The sequence below is a fragment of the Pavona decussata genome, unplaced genomic scaffold, assembly GCF_977016875.1.
Source record: "Pavona decussata unplaced genomic scaffold, jaPavDecu1.1 SCAFFOLD_516, whole genome shotgun sequence".
Classification (NCBI taxonomy): Eukaryota; Metazoa; Cnidaria; class Anthozoa; order Scleractinia; family Agariciidae; genus Pavona; species Pavona decussata.
Window position 1 is genome coordinate 69,729 of NW_028145828.1, and position 13,568 is coordinate 83,296.

Sequence of the window (13,568 nt, forward strand, 5' to 3'; positions counted from 1 at the left end):
CGGTCATTGGAGCAAACTCGAGCAAACGAAAGCCATGAAGTACCTAAGAAGTCTAAAAGAAGTTTAAAGAAGCATAGAACGAAGGTGAAATACCCGGGAATGATGCAATTTGTGAAGCAAATCTTGAGAGACGTGAAATTTATCGGTAGACGATGATGATTTGCACGTTAGAAATCAGAAGTGTGCGACAACTGCTTTTCAAGAAAAACAAGAAGCAAACTTGAAGAAAAGTACTCATGCGATTGAAAACAAACATCATTTCAACCCTTTGAACAGAATCGAAGATGGTGTTAGTGATGTGAATCCGAGAAACTGTAGAACTAAAGCGAAGAACTGTGAACTTAATTAAAGACATCAACTACAAGCAGAAGACGAAAGTTGTAGTTCATCAGCGTGGGAATGGAACAGGGAACACGCGGTTGAATTTCAAGATTCATCTGTTGATGATAATTCGGTTTTTTCTGGGTCACTTTTGGACGAATTTTTGTCAACAAGTTCTTGTAGAGATTTTGGGAAAAGTGAGAAAGTGGATAAAACTGTGAAGAAAGTAAAACGTTGTAGAGATAAAAAGCAAAACAAACAGATGGACAAGACAGGCAAGAAAGATACTATCAAGGAGAAGAAACCTACCTCTGTTCTAGATGAGTTCATTTAGGTCTTAAAGTGCGTTCTTTTGTGAATTGATATCCTGTTTATTCTGTTATTCCTGGACCGGAATAAGAACATCCAAAATTGATACAAAACAATGCGTCCTTTATCTGCCCCGGTTACGAGCTGGATGGTAGCAAAAAGGGGGCGGAAGAAGTAAAGGGGATGACGAAGGAACTCCGGTTTACTACTGGAGGGGGATGGGGTAATTATTTTAGGGAGGGATATGAAGAAAAGTGCGGTACTTGCTGCACGGATGTGTTATTGAAGGAACCGTGTTAAAACGTTATCAGTCAGACCATAAAAAATGCGTCCATGTTAAAGAGATCGGGGCTTATATGGCTGTATCATTGAATCACCAAATTATTGTTTGTGTTATAACCGTGGTGTTTTTTTTTTTGTCACTGTTCTTGGTGTTATTTTCCTCACTTTTGACCACGCGTCACGGTTACAAAGAACAGGAGCAAGATGCAACCTTCTACTTGACTATTAATCACCAATTTGCCAAATTTTGGAAGCAGAAACTTCGAAAAACTTTACTGCTATTCGCATTCCCAGTTCAACTTCCACGTTTTCTTCAAAAGAAACTAACGGGGACCCCTCCGCCTAAGAACAGAATTTAGAAAAAAAATAAACAGGTTACTTACAGGCTTGTATCGGTCCGAATATGAAAAAACTGTGCCTACATTATTTTTTTCCTATGCGGACCTCCCGGTCGGTAGATAACCTATATTTACCAACTGAAACAATCAGGTCGATGGAATGTAAACGCGGCCAATGCAACGCAGAGGAAATAAGCTGGAAGCACCGTCAGTGTGTCTCGGCTTTGACCAGAACTTGAGACCTTACAGCGCTTTAGTTTTTACAGTGTTATATAGAAACTGTAATGACAAAAAGCCTGTTGAGAGTAATCCCTCATTTCACATGGTATATGAATATTAGTTTGGTTGGTGTTCAAGTATGTTTATGTCAAGAAATACGATACTGATACTGATACTGATACTGTTTATTTCTAGTAATACGATACTGAAGTGAATTTAGCAAACTAGTACAATAAGATAGATGGAGTCTTTCTGTTGTTGGTTCTTTCCAATTAATAATCCTTTCTACAAAATTATTAGTTAAGTGAATAGTTTAAATTCCATTATGGTATTTGTTTTCATGAGCCAAAGGTTTGAGGTTTGTTACTTTTTATCGTCAATGTTTATGCTATGCCATAGCACTTCAATTTTCCTAGTGTGTGGTAACCGTTCTCGTAGCCACCAGTATCCCCAAACCTGAGCTGTTTAACTGGAAGACGTGTCTTGTCAATGAGGAGACCGCTGTCTTCACGCCATACAAAGTCATTCTTATCACAGTTACAACCATCCGAGGAGTCTGCACATGAGTCGGTCATCCCGCATGCACAATTACCTCTAACAGATGCTCCGCCCCAGTACGTCATCTTAGTAGAATCACGTGACACCCACCAGCCCATTCCATCTCTAAACAGCCTGGAACCACAACACTCGTACTTGATGAACTGTTCACAGTGTGAAGAAACTCTGGTGAGACTCGCCAGCTGAGACAGACTCGCTCCTGTGTAACGAATATCACGTGAGTAGCTACCTGCATACTCATATCCATACACGTACGTTCTGCTTTCACTGTTGTGACTGATGACTGTCACGCCAACTCCATTCTTGTCAGTCATGTCACAGTACACTGTAAATGGTGCCAGACCTCCTGTGCCATCTGGATCAATGACGTAATTTCCGCCTACACTGCTGACGTACTTCCTTACTGCAGAACAGGAAGATCCAATTGGAGAATTGATTTTGACTTTAGCTTCTACTGTTGTCAATGCATTAGTCGCTCTACAGGTGTAATATCCCTCGTGAGATTTCTTGATGTTTTGAAGAACCAGTGTGCCAATTAATAAAACACTTGAGTCCACAGGAAGTGAAGACTTGCCATCCTTTGTCCAGTTGATTGTAGTTCTCAGGTCATTCTCGGCCACACACGGCACACGGACAGTTGAACCAATCATGGGAGTCACTTCTTTAGGAGGGAGGACTTTGAACCGCAGACGAGAAAATACCATGAGTTGGGCCAAGGCTGTTGTTGATCCCAGAATATTCTCTGCCTTACAGATGTATGTTCCTCTGTCTTTCTTTTCCACTTTATAGATAGTTAGGTTTCCATTCTTGAGTGCAGTTCTATCTTTTGGCAAACTACCAACTGACTTTGACCATGTGATACTCGGTTGTGGCTGACCAGTAGCAGGGCAGGTGATGGTGACGTTTTGTTCCACCTGTACCCTCACTTCTTTTGATGACAACAAAACCTGAGGGCCGACTGTCAAAAAATACACGATGAAATCACGATAAGGTTGATTCACTGATTAAGGCCTCCAAACACAGGTGCAAGGAGAAAATTGCTTCCATAAAGAAAAAATCAGGTTAACCTAACGCGTTGAGATCACTCGCATCTAATTGATCTACTTGTTACAGTAATAACAGTAAATAATAAAAATTATAATAACAATAATAATAACACTGCAATAAATGGCATTGTAAAACCTGACCTGCTAGCAGATAATGTCCCAAGAAGCCACGCTGGGGAAGAAAGTTCGCTTTTGATGGAAATGACTAAAACGAGGAAATGTATCCTAAACAACGTAAGTTGAATAAAACAATTTCTTTAGTAGCGCTTGGAAAGGAAGTACGTGTTTGACTGAAATGACTTAAAGGAGAAAATGTACAGCTTACATTGAACAGTTAGTTTAGCGGCGCTTGGAAAGGAAGTACGCGTTTGACTGAAATGATTTAAAGAAGAAAATGTATAACTTACATTGAACAGTTAGTTCCGCTGTGGAGTTGACGCTTCCCAACAAGTTTTCAGCTCTACAGCTGTAAACTCCGTCGTCTCCAGGTCTAACGTCCTTCACAATCAGAGCGCCACTGGGCTCAATCACGTGACGTCCAGCCGGAAGTGAAGAATTCAGCTTCGACCACGTGACCTTAAGAGGTGGATTACCGTCTGCTGTACATTTCAAGATGGCTGTCGTGCTTTCATTGGCTCTCGTTCCAACAGGACGCTGCACCAGAGAAGGAGCCGAGATGGACTGGCCCGGCTCACCTTTGGCGCCTTTCATTCCCGGTGGGCCGCTTAGTCCCGCGGGACCAGGTGTACCCGGCACTCCGAGATCACCTTTTATCCCCATTGGTCCTTGAGGTCCTATCGGTCCATGTTTCCCAGGGGGTCCTTCTTGCCCGGTTCTCCCTTGGATTCCGGGTCTCCCTCGTCGTCCTGCGTTACCCTTTGGTCCTGGGCGGCAGAGCGTTTCATCTCTGGCACAGATTTGGTTTTGCAGCAGAAAAAGCTCCTGTTTGATCAGCAGTTTCACTTCAAAAGCTGTTTGGACGGATTGCTGTGCATCATCGGGTGAGGCGCGTTTTTGTCTTGACCAATTACCTTTATCACCTTGAAAATTTAAAATTAATATTAAAAGGTGTAAACGAACTTGGAATACGGAAATGAATAAGGATGGATAAACTGACACATGTTGACTAAAAACCGAGGATATTTGAAACACTATCTTGGCTGAGAGCCACAATTCTTTGAGTCTCTTTTTGAGTTAGCACTCAATCAGAGATCAACAAAGTTAAAATTTTGTTTTACAAATATCTGTCGTAACTGTGTGAAAAAGTAAACCGAGTTTAAAGACAGACAAGAATACCGGTACATTGTGAAATTAAAGCCCACGGTATTTTGAAAAAGCCAACGACAAGAGAGAAACTTTAATACCTCTTGTTTCCCGCCAATGACCTTGTGAATGGCTGCCTTGATCATCTTGCCATCTTCGTAATTCTGCTGTACTTTACGAAGGATTTGTGTCTCTAACTGATCACATGTTGTTACTGAGTGTGATATCAGTCGATGATGTTCTTGTATTCTGAGTTCCACGTGAATAATTGCGATACAACACACAACGGACAACAGCAAGCCAGACATGGAACACAAGCTGCGGAATCTATGTTCACGCTTCTCTTCTTGATTTTGTTTTTTCATTGTTGTCGCGGCTGCCACGGAAAACTTCGCAATTGAAATATTTGCAGAGGACTTTTTTGTCTTCTTTGCCGGCCTGCCGACCAGTTCACTGTGGTGTAGTTCGTGCTTAGGATATGTTAGTCCTTTCCTTTCGTGCGAGGTTCACTGATTAACTTCTAAGAATCCACAATATATATCAGATAGTGTTTCGGTTTGTTCTGTAGATTCTCTGCTACAGGAAGTATATGATTTAACTGAGGTCAAACGAGTTCACTAAAAAACAACAATCGGATTACGCTTTTATCACGTCATTGTAAAATATTTGTTGAAATACAAAGGTAATTTGTCATTTATGAACGGTGATATCCCATTCAGTAGTTTTGAGGGTTAAAGGCCGGTGCGATATTTCCCTTGCAGTATTTTGCAAAAGTCATCCATCTGACAGGTTTTCAGTTTCAGTTTCCGTTTATCGTGCTTCAAACGGTGGTTCTTAGTTTTGAGTCCGCGTATGAAATCCTAAAAATTAACCGCATTGGCGACTAAGCTGTATTTTACTGTACTTCTCTCCCTTCTCTTTACCATGACGGCCGAGAAATAATGGTTATTAAATCTTCTTGTGGTCTTTCTTGGAAAACGAAGTCAGCAAGGCTATACCCGCCAACTTTTTCTGAGTCAAACGCGAGAGACTTTTGTCTCGTTATGACCGGGATTTCCGAAAAGGTCCGACCCACTTCCGAAGATTTCCAATGATTTTCCGAAGACTTCCGAACGTTGCCGAAAATGTCCGACGATATTCCGACGATCTTTGAACACTTACGATTCGAACGGATTAAAGACATTTGAAAGCTTTTGCGTTTGTTATAAGGAGCTAAGAAATAATAGATAACAAATCTGAAATGAATTGAAGTTTTTTGAACAACTCGTCCGGATTTGTGAGTCAGGCGAGAGAAATTGTCCTTGATGCGTGAGATCGATGTCTTAAGTCCGCAGGCGTGAGACTCACGCATAATGCGTGGGAGTTGGCAGGTATACAAGGCATAGCAAATTTCTTGGTTGATTTTAATAAAACTTTTATTCCACTTGAGCTTGTTGTATACGAGATGATTACAGTCAACTCAACGCTATTCGCTTCATTGGCTACATAGAATCTCGTATCCAACACGCGCTGCAGGTGGAGTATTTGTTAAATAGTGACCGTTTAATAAAAGCTTTTGACCAGTACTCAGGTCTATTTAATAAACCTTTTACACTGTAGTTTACAAGCTGAGCCGCTGGTTGGACACGGACACAAAAACAAGCTCAATAAAGAATTCCAACACTAATTCATCAATAATCATTGTTAAAGTATTCTTACAATGTTTCTTGTTCTCGTCGGATCAACATCGGATTTTCTTCGGAAACCGATCTTGCCAAGGCTGTCGTCGCGGATAGCGTTATTGAAAGGTGGGAGATGTTGAAGCGCTTTTTCGTGGACAAAAGTCCGGTTTTGTCTGGTCTGTCCTGCTTTACAGCTGGTTCAGAGAGGTCTGTGTTCGCTGCAGACAACGAGAGACAAGATTTGAAGTGGCTAAGCGGTCATTGGAGCAAACTCGAGCAGACGAAAGCTATGAAGTACGCAAGAGGTCTAAAAGAAATTTAGCTAAATTTGAAGAAGCATAGAACGAAGGTGAAATTACCTGGGAAAGAGGAGATTTGTAACGCAAATCTCGAGAGACGTGAAATTCATCAGCTAGACGATAATGCAGTTTGCACTTTAGAAATCAAAGTTGCTCGACAGCTTCTTTTCAAGAGAAACAAGAAGCAAGTTTGAAGAAAAGTACTCATGTGATTAAAGTTAATGATCCTTTCAACGCTTTGAACAGAATCGAAGATGGTGTTAGTGATGTAAATCCGAGGACCTGTAGAACTGAAGCGAAGGACTGTCAACTTAATCAAAGAAATTAACTGCAAGCAGAAGACGAAAACTGTAGCCGTTCATCAGCGTGGGAATGGAACAGGGAACACGCGGTTGAATTTCAAGCTTCATCCGTTGATGATAATTCGGTTATTTCAGTGTCACTTTTGGACGAATTTTTGTCAACTAGTTTTTGTAGAGGTTTTGGGAAAAGTGAGAAAGTGGATAAAACTGTGAAGAAAGTAAAAAGTTGTAGAGATAAAAAACAAAACAAAACAAACAGATGGACAAGACAGACAAGAAAGATACTATCAAGGAGAAGAAACCTACCTCTGTTCTAGATGAGTTCATTTAGGTCTTAAAATGCCTTCTTTTGTGAACTGATATTCTGCGTATTTTGTTATTCGTGAAGCGGAATAAGAATATCCAGGGTTTTCCCAAAAGAATGCGTCCTTTATCAGCAGAATAAGTAAAAGGGGCGATGTAGCCGGAACTCCGCTTTACTACTGGCGGGGGAGGGGCAATTGTTTTAGGGAGGGTCATGAAGAGAAGTGCGGTACTTGCTGCGCGAGTTTGTGATTGAAGGAACCGTGTTAAAACGCTATCAGTCAGACCATAAAAACGCGTCCATGTTAAAGAGATGGGACGCTTAGATGGCTGTGTCCTACGGTCTGATTGGTTTCGGGTGCAGACAAAATTTTCGATCTCTTGACCACGGTCACGGTAACCAAGAATGGGAGCCAGACTCACCCTTCTGTTTGGCTATAAATCACCAATTTAACAAATTTGTCTCAGCAGTAACTTCGAAAAAAATTACCGTAATTTGAATTTAATTAAATAATTTTTTTTAATTGTAAATGCAGCAGCAATATGATGCGCAAAATAAAATTATGAATTTCCCAGTTTAACTTCCACGTCTTCTTGAAAAGAAAGTTAAATTACAGGGATACTCCTTCGCCTAAAAATCGAATTTAGCAAAAATACACCGGTTATTTACCGGCCTAGTAGGTCGGTCCAAATAGGAAAAAACTGTGTCTTTTCCTTTTCGACGACTCTCCTTTCGGTAACTAACCTTAATTTACCAACTGAAATATGTCAAAATGAATGTAAATATATGACACATGTATTTTGAACTGCGGATGAAAGATCAAATAGAAGAAAGATCCTCGCAGTTAGTACGCAACTTAAGCACATGAGAAAAGAAATTCTATTTGATCTTTCATCCGCAATTCAAAATATATTTTTCATATATTTACATTCATTTATTCATCCTTCACGGGTATATTACGGACTCACAATATAAGCAGCTCCCAGTTGGCTTGATAGCTCAGTTGGTAGAGCACTGCACCGGCATCACAGAAGTCACGGGTTCGAATCCCGTTCAAGCCTGAATTTTTTTCAGGCTTTCTTTTCGCAACTGCTTAAGTTGCATAGTAATTGCGAGGATCTTTCTTCTATTTGATGAAATATGTCAATAAAATACAAAAGCGTCCATGGCAGAGAAAATAAGCTGGAAGCACCGTCAGTGTGACTCGGGTTTGACCAGAGTTTGAGACCTTACTGTGCTTTAGTTTTTACAGTGTTATAGAAACTGTAATGAAGAAGAGCTTGTTGAGAATAAACCCTCATATCACATGGTATATGAAGATTACTTCGGTTGGTGTTGAAGTATGTTTATTTCAAGATGTTATTCTACTAATACGATAATGAAGTGAATTTAGAAAACTAGTACAATGAGAAAGACAGAGTATTCCTGTTGTTGGTTCTTTCCAATTAATAATCCTTTCTACAAAATTGTTGGTCAAGTGAATCATTATAAATCCCTATCATGGTGTTTGTTTTCGTGAGCCAATTTGTTGCCCTAATATTGCTATAACAACGTTCAAAGCTACTGTCACTGACTGTTTAACAATAACAAACTTTATTTACAACATTTGGCCTCAGAATTACTTTGGTATTATTAATAAAATTCTTCCTCATAGTCAAGCTGAAGAAACCACAAGACACACTCATAAGAAACTTTAAATACATATTTAAACCTACTGACACTTAGAAAACGACTGAAAAGGTAGAATTATGTAGAACTAAATGAGACGGCGCAGCTCAAGAAAAAATACTCCCTTTTGTCTTTCTGTGTTACATATGAGAATGCCACAATTGTATCTTACACTTGGATCTAAGTCAGTTAATCTGATTCAGTTTTCAACTGAGTCAGTAAATCGCTTACACAGAGTAGCTTCTATTCTTGATTAACAAAACTATTCTAAGCTTGGCATATACGTTGCATTCCCATCAGTGCTTTAGAGTTGTTTTGGGGAAAACTAATTCTAGGCAAGCGCTACTTAATAACTGTCATCTAAGTGATAGCACTTAAGAATTATACCTAGGTTAGGGAGAATTACTCACAGGAATCACATCATATAATTCAAAGTAAAAAGTGTCCACTTTTTTCTCAGTAACTTTTATTTAATTCTTTGTTTCTTTGGTTTGGCCATTGAGTTTTATCGTCACTGTTTATGCTATGCATAGCACTTCAATTTTCCTAGTGTGTGGTAACCTTTTTCGATACCGGTAGTATCCCCAAACCTGAGCTGTTTAACTGGAAGACGTGTCTTGTCAGTGAGGAGACCGCTGTCTTGACGCCAAAAATTGTCATTCTTATCACAGTTACAACCATAGCGGGAGTCTGCACCTGAGTTGGTCGTCCCGCATGCGCACTTACCACTTACAGATGCTCCGCCCCAGTACGTCATCTTAGTAGAATCCCGTGAAACCCACCAGGCCACTCCACCTCTTAAAAAAATGGAATTATAACACTCGTACTTGATGAACTGTTCACAGTGTGAAGAGACTCTGGTGGGACTCGCCAGCTGAGACAGACTCGCTCCTGTGTAACGAATATCCTGTGAGTAGCTACCTGGACTGCTATATCCCTTCACATAGTTCTGCTTTCACTGTTGTGACTAATGACTGTCACGCCAACTCCATTCTTGTCACTCATGTCGCAGTACACTGTAAATGGTGCCTGACCTCCTGTGCCATCTGGATCAATGACGTAATTTCCGCTTACACTGCTGACGTATTTCCTTATCGCAGAACAGGAAGCAGCAGTAACTGGAGTTGTTGTTGTTGTTGTTGTCACTGGAGAATTGATTTTGACTTTAGCTTCTACTGTTGTCAGTGCGTTAGTCGCTCTACAGGTGTAATATCCCTCGTGAGATTTCTTGATGTTTTGAAGAACCAGTGTTCCATTCCATAAAACATTTGAGTCAACAAGAGGCGAAGACTTGCCATCCTTTGTCCAGGTGATTGTAGGTCTCAGGTCACTCCCGGCCACACACGGCAGACGGACAGTTGAACCAATCACAGGAGTCACCTCTTGAGGAGGAAGCACTTTGAACCGCAGACGAGAAAATATCATGAGTTCAGCCGAGGCTGTTGTTGATCCCAAAATATTCTCTGCCTTACAGATGTATGTTCCTCTGTCTTTCTTTTCAACTTTGTTGATCGTTAGGTTTTCCGTTACTTACTTCGGTTTTTCTTTTTGGCAAACCACCAAATGGTTTGGACCATGTGATTCTCGGCAGCGGCTGACCAGTAACAGTACAGGCGATGGTGACGTTTTGGTCTTCTTCTGCCAGCAGTGCTTTGGATGACAACAAAATCTGGGGAGCGACTGTGAAAAGGGGACACAGAACATAGTATGATTAGATTCATAATAAGGTTGATTCATTGATTAACGCTTAGAATGTATGCGCGCTATGCAAAACAAATCAATCCGGGTATTCTGACGCATTACCGTCAATCGCATCTTAATTTCTCTATATTTTGCCACAGTAATTATACTGCAATAAACGGCTTTTCAAAACCAGATCTTTGAAAATGTCACACAAAAACGGAACTTGGAAGAAAGTGCGCGTTTGACAGAAATGACTGAAACGAGACAAGCATACTGAGCAGCTTACACTGAACAGTTAGTTTCGTTGTGGCGTTGACGCTTCCCAACAAATTTTCTGCTCTGCAGCTGTAAACTCCGTCGTCTCCAGGTCTAACGTCCTTCACAATCAGAGCGCCACTAGGCTCAATCACGTGACGTCCAACCGGAAGCGATGAATTTAGCTTAGACCACGTGACCTTTGGCGGTGGATTACCATGTGCTGTACATTTCAAGATGGCTGTTTGACTTTCATTGGCTCTCGCTCCAACAGGACGCTGCACCAGAGAAGGAGCCGAGATGGACTGGCCCGGCTCATCTTTGGCGCCTTTCATCCCCAGTGGGCCCCTTGGTCCCGTGGGACCAGATTCACCCGGCACTCCGAGATCACCATTTATCCCCATTGTTCCTTGAGGCCCTACTGGTCCATGTTTCCCAGGGGGACCTGGTCTTCCCCGTCGTCCTGTGTTACCCTTTGGTCCTGAGCGGCAGAGCGTTTTATCTCTGGTACAGATTTGGTTTTGCAACAGACGAAGCTCTTGTGTGATCAGCAGTTTCACTTCAAAAGCTGTTTGGACAGATTGCTGTGAATCATCGGGTGAAGTACGTTTTTGTCTTGACGAGATGGCTTTATCACCTTGAAAATCTAAAATTAATATCAAAAAGGTGTAAACGAACTTATGATACGAAAAGAGATAAAGAATGATAAAATGATAAATGTTTACTAAAAACCGAGCCAAAGTTTAAATATTTGTAACGCTCTCTTGACTGAGAGCCACAATTCTCCGAGTTCCTCTTTAAGGAATATCGACAAAGTCTAAATTTTGGCGCACAAATTTTTGCATAACTGTCTGAAAGAAACTGAGTTTAAAGACAGACAAGAATACTGGAATATTGTGAAATTAAAATGATTTAAAAATGCCAGCGACAGGAGCGAAACTTACCTCTTGTCTCTCGCCAATGACCTTGTGAATGGCTGCCTTTGTCATCTTGCCATCTTCCGTAATTCTGCTGTACTTTACGAAGGATTTGTGACTCTAACTGATCACATGTTGTTACTGAGTGTGATATCAGTCGATGATGTTCTTGTATTCTGAGTTCCACGTGAATAAGTGCGATACAACACACAACAGACAACAGCAAGCCAGACATGGAACATAAGCTGCGGAATCTGTCTGTACGCTTCTCTTCTTGATCTTGTTTTTTCATTGTTGTCGCGACTGCCACATTAAACTTCGCAATTGAAATATTTTCAGAGGACTTTTTTGTCTTCTTTGCCGGCCTTAACTTCAGACCAGTTCACTGTGGTGTAGTTCGTGCTTAGGATATGTTAGTCCTTTCCTTTCTTGCGAGGTTCACTGATTAACTTCTAAGAATCCACAAGATATATCAGAAAGTGTTTTGGCTTGTTCTGTTGATTCACTGCCACAGGAAGTATATAATTACGCGGGATGCCCCCAGGGGGCATACCGTGTTAAAAAACGGGACGATTTATTTTTCTTCGTCGTGGCCACAAATCGGCACATTAATTACGCGGGATGCCCTGAGGGGGCATACCGTGTCTAAAAACGGGACGATTTCTTTTTCTTCGTCGTAGTCACAAATCGGTACATTAATTTATTCATTAAACTCTCCCCTCTCCTACTCGGGATGTATTGCTCTGATTGTCTTCAACAAAAGCAGGCCAATCAAAATCCATTCTTGTCGCTTATATCGCGAGGGAGGGGACCACTCACCCCTACCTGTGTGACGTCAACGCATCATTTGATATATTTATTAAAAACGGATTAAATTTGTGGCGCCATATGTTGTGGACATATTGTGGACTCAAGTGTGCCGTTTTCAAACGGAAATTTCACCATTTTGAATCGGTAAATCGAAAGAATAACTTCTAAGAAGCACTCGACATCTAAAACGGTGGAAATTGGAGAGTTCCTGGCGAAGGAATCGTGCTTTCTTTGACAGTCTCGAGCCACGATGGGAGACAGAAAAGAGGTCATTGAGAAGCTTACGTTATCCTAATGGAATTTTCGAGATTTCCGGTGAGATCCTCTGTAGCGTAACACAAGGCAAACAACATAACGCGATCTTCGTGACTCAAAATATTCCATTAGCAATGATAGTTTTATCAATCGGCGAAGCATACAGTTGGAATAAACGAATCAGCCGCAGCATCTCGCGTATATGCCAGTATAGGCATCTTGTTTATTCATTAAACTCTCCCCTCTCCTACTCGGGATGTATTGTTCTGATTGTCTTCAACAAAAGCAGGCCAATCAAAATCCAGTCTTGTGGCGTATATCGCGAGAGAGGGGACCCACTCACCCCTACTTGTGTGACGTCAAAGCATCATTTGATTTATTCATTAATCTTGGATTAAATTGGTGGCGCCATATTGTTAACATGTTGTGGACTCAAGTGTGCCGTTTTAAAACGGAAAATAAACAATTTTGAAACGGTAAATCGAAAGAATAACTTCTAAGAAGCACTCGACCTTTAAAACGGTGGGAATTGGAGAGTTCCTGGCGAAGGAATCGTGCTTTGTTTGACAGTCTTAGACCACGATGCGAGACTGAAAAGAGGTCATTGAGAAGCTTACGTTATCGTAATGGAATTTCAGAAATTTCCGGTGAAAGTCTGAGTCGCGTAACACAAGGGAAACAACGTAACGCGATCGTCGTGACTCAAACTATTCCATTAGCAAGGATAGTTTTATAAATCTGCGAAGCATACAGTTGGAATAAATGCATCTCGCGTAACTGCCAGTATAGGCATCTTGTTTTACTGAGGTCAAACGAGTTCACTAAGAAAGAAAACAACCGGTGCCGGATTACGCTTTTATCACGTCACTGTAAAATATCTGTTGAAATACAAAGGTAATTTGTCATTTATAAACGGTGATATCCCATTCAGTAGTTTGAAGGGTTAATGACCGGTGCAGTTTATTTCCTTTGCAGTATTTTGAAAAGGTCATCCATCTGACATTTGTCCAGTTTCTGTTTCCGTTTATCGTGCTGTAAAACGGATTGTTCTTAGTTTTGAGTCTGTGGATGAAATCCT

At 41.0% G+C, this 13,568-nt stretch overlaps 2 protein-coding genes, 1 long non-coding RNA gene and 2 pseudogenes across 4 annotated transcripts in view; 2 read left to right on the plus strand and 3 right to left on the minus strand.

Annotated features, from left to right (window-relative positions):
- LOC146450013 (DNA excision repair protein ERCC-6-like 2) overlaps positions 1-655 on the plus strand; it is a 28,810-nt pseudogene extending 28,155 nt beyond the window's left edge.
- Positions 1-13,568, minus strand: part of LOC146450006 (contactin-associated protein-like 2) — a 96,647-nt gene that overhangs the window by 45,183 nt on the left and 37,896 nt on the right. The window lies entirely within an intron of this gene.
- LOC146450009 (uncharacterized) overlaps positions 1-13,568 on the plus strand; it is a 71,187-nt gene that overhangs the window by 34,844 nt on the left and 22,775 nt on the right. Inside the window, exon 2 of the long non-coding RNA XR_014860425.1 lies at positions 1,690-1,820. This is a non-coding gene — a long non-coding RNA (uncharacterized LOC146450009). The remainder of the gene's footprint in view (positions 1-1,689; positions 1,821-13,568) is intronic.
- Positions 1,665-4,701, minus strand: LOC146450015 (uncharacterized). The gene is made up of 3 exons (XM_085100896.1): positions 4,416-4,701; positions 3,481-4,113; positions 1,665-2,985 (listed from the first exon to the last, which is right to left on the minus strand). The coding sequence occupies exons 1-3, from the start codon at positions 4,699-4,701 to the stop codon at positions 1,853-1,855; spliced, it is 2,052 nt and encodes a 683-aa protein (XP_084957022.1). The 3' UTR covers positions 1,665-1,852.
- Positions 8,520-11,717, minus strand: LOC146450016 (uncharacterized; annotated as a pseudogene). The gene is made up of 3 exons (XR_014860417.1): positions 11,453-11,717; positions 10,540-11,154; positions 8,520-10,250 (listed from the first exon to the last, which is right to left on the minus strand). The product of XR_014860417.1 is annotated as an uncharacterized LOC146450016 (transcript).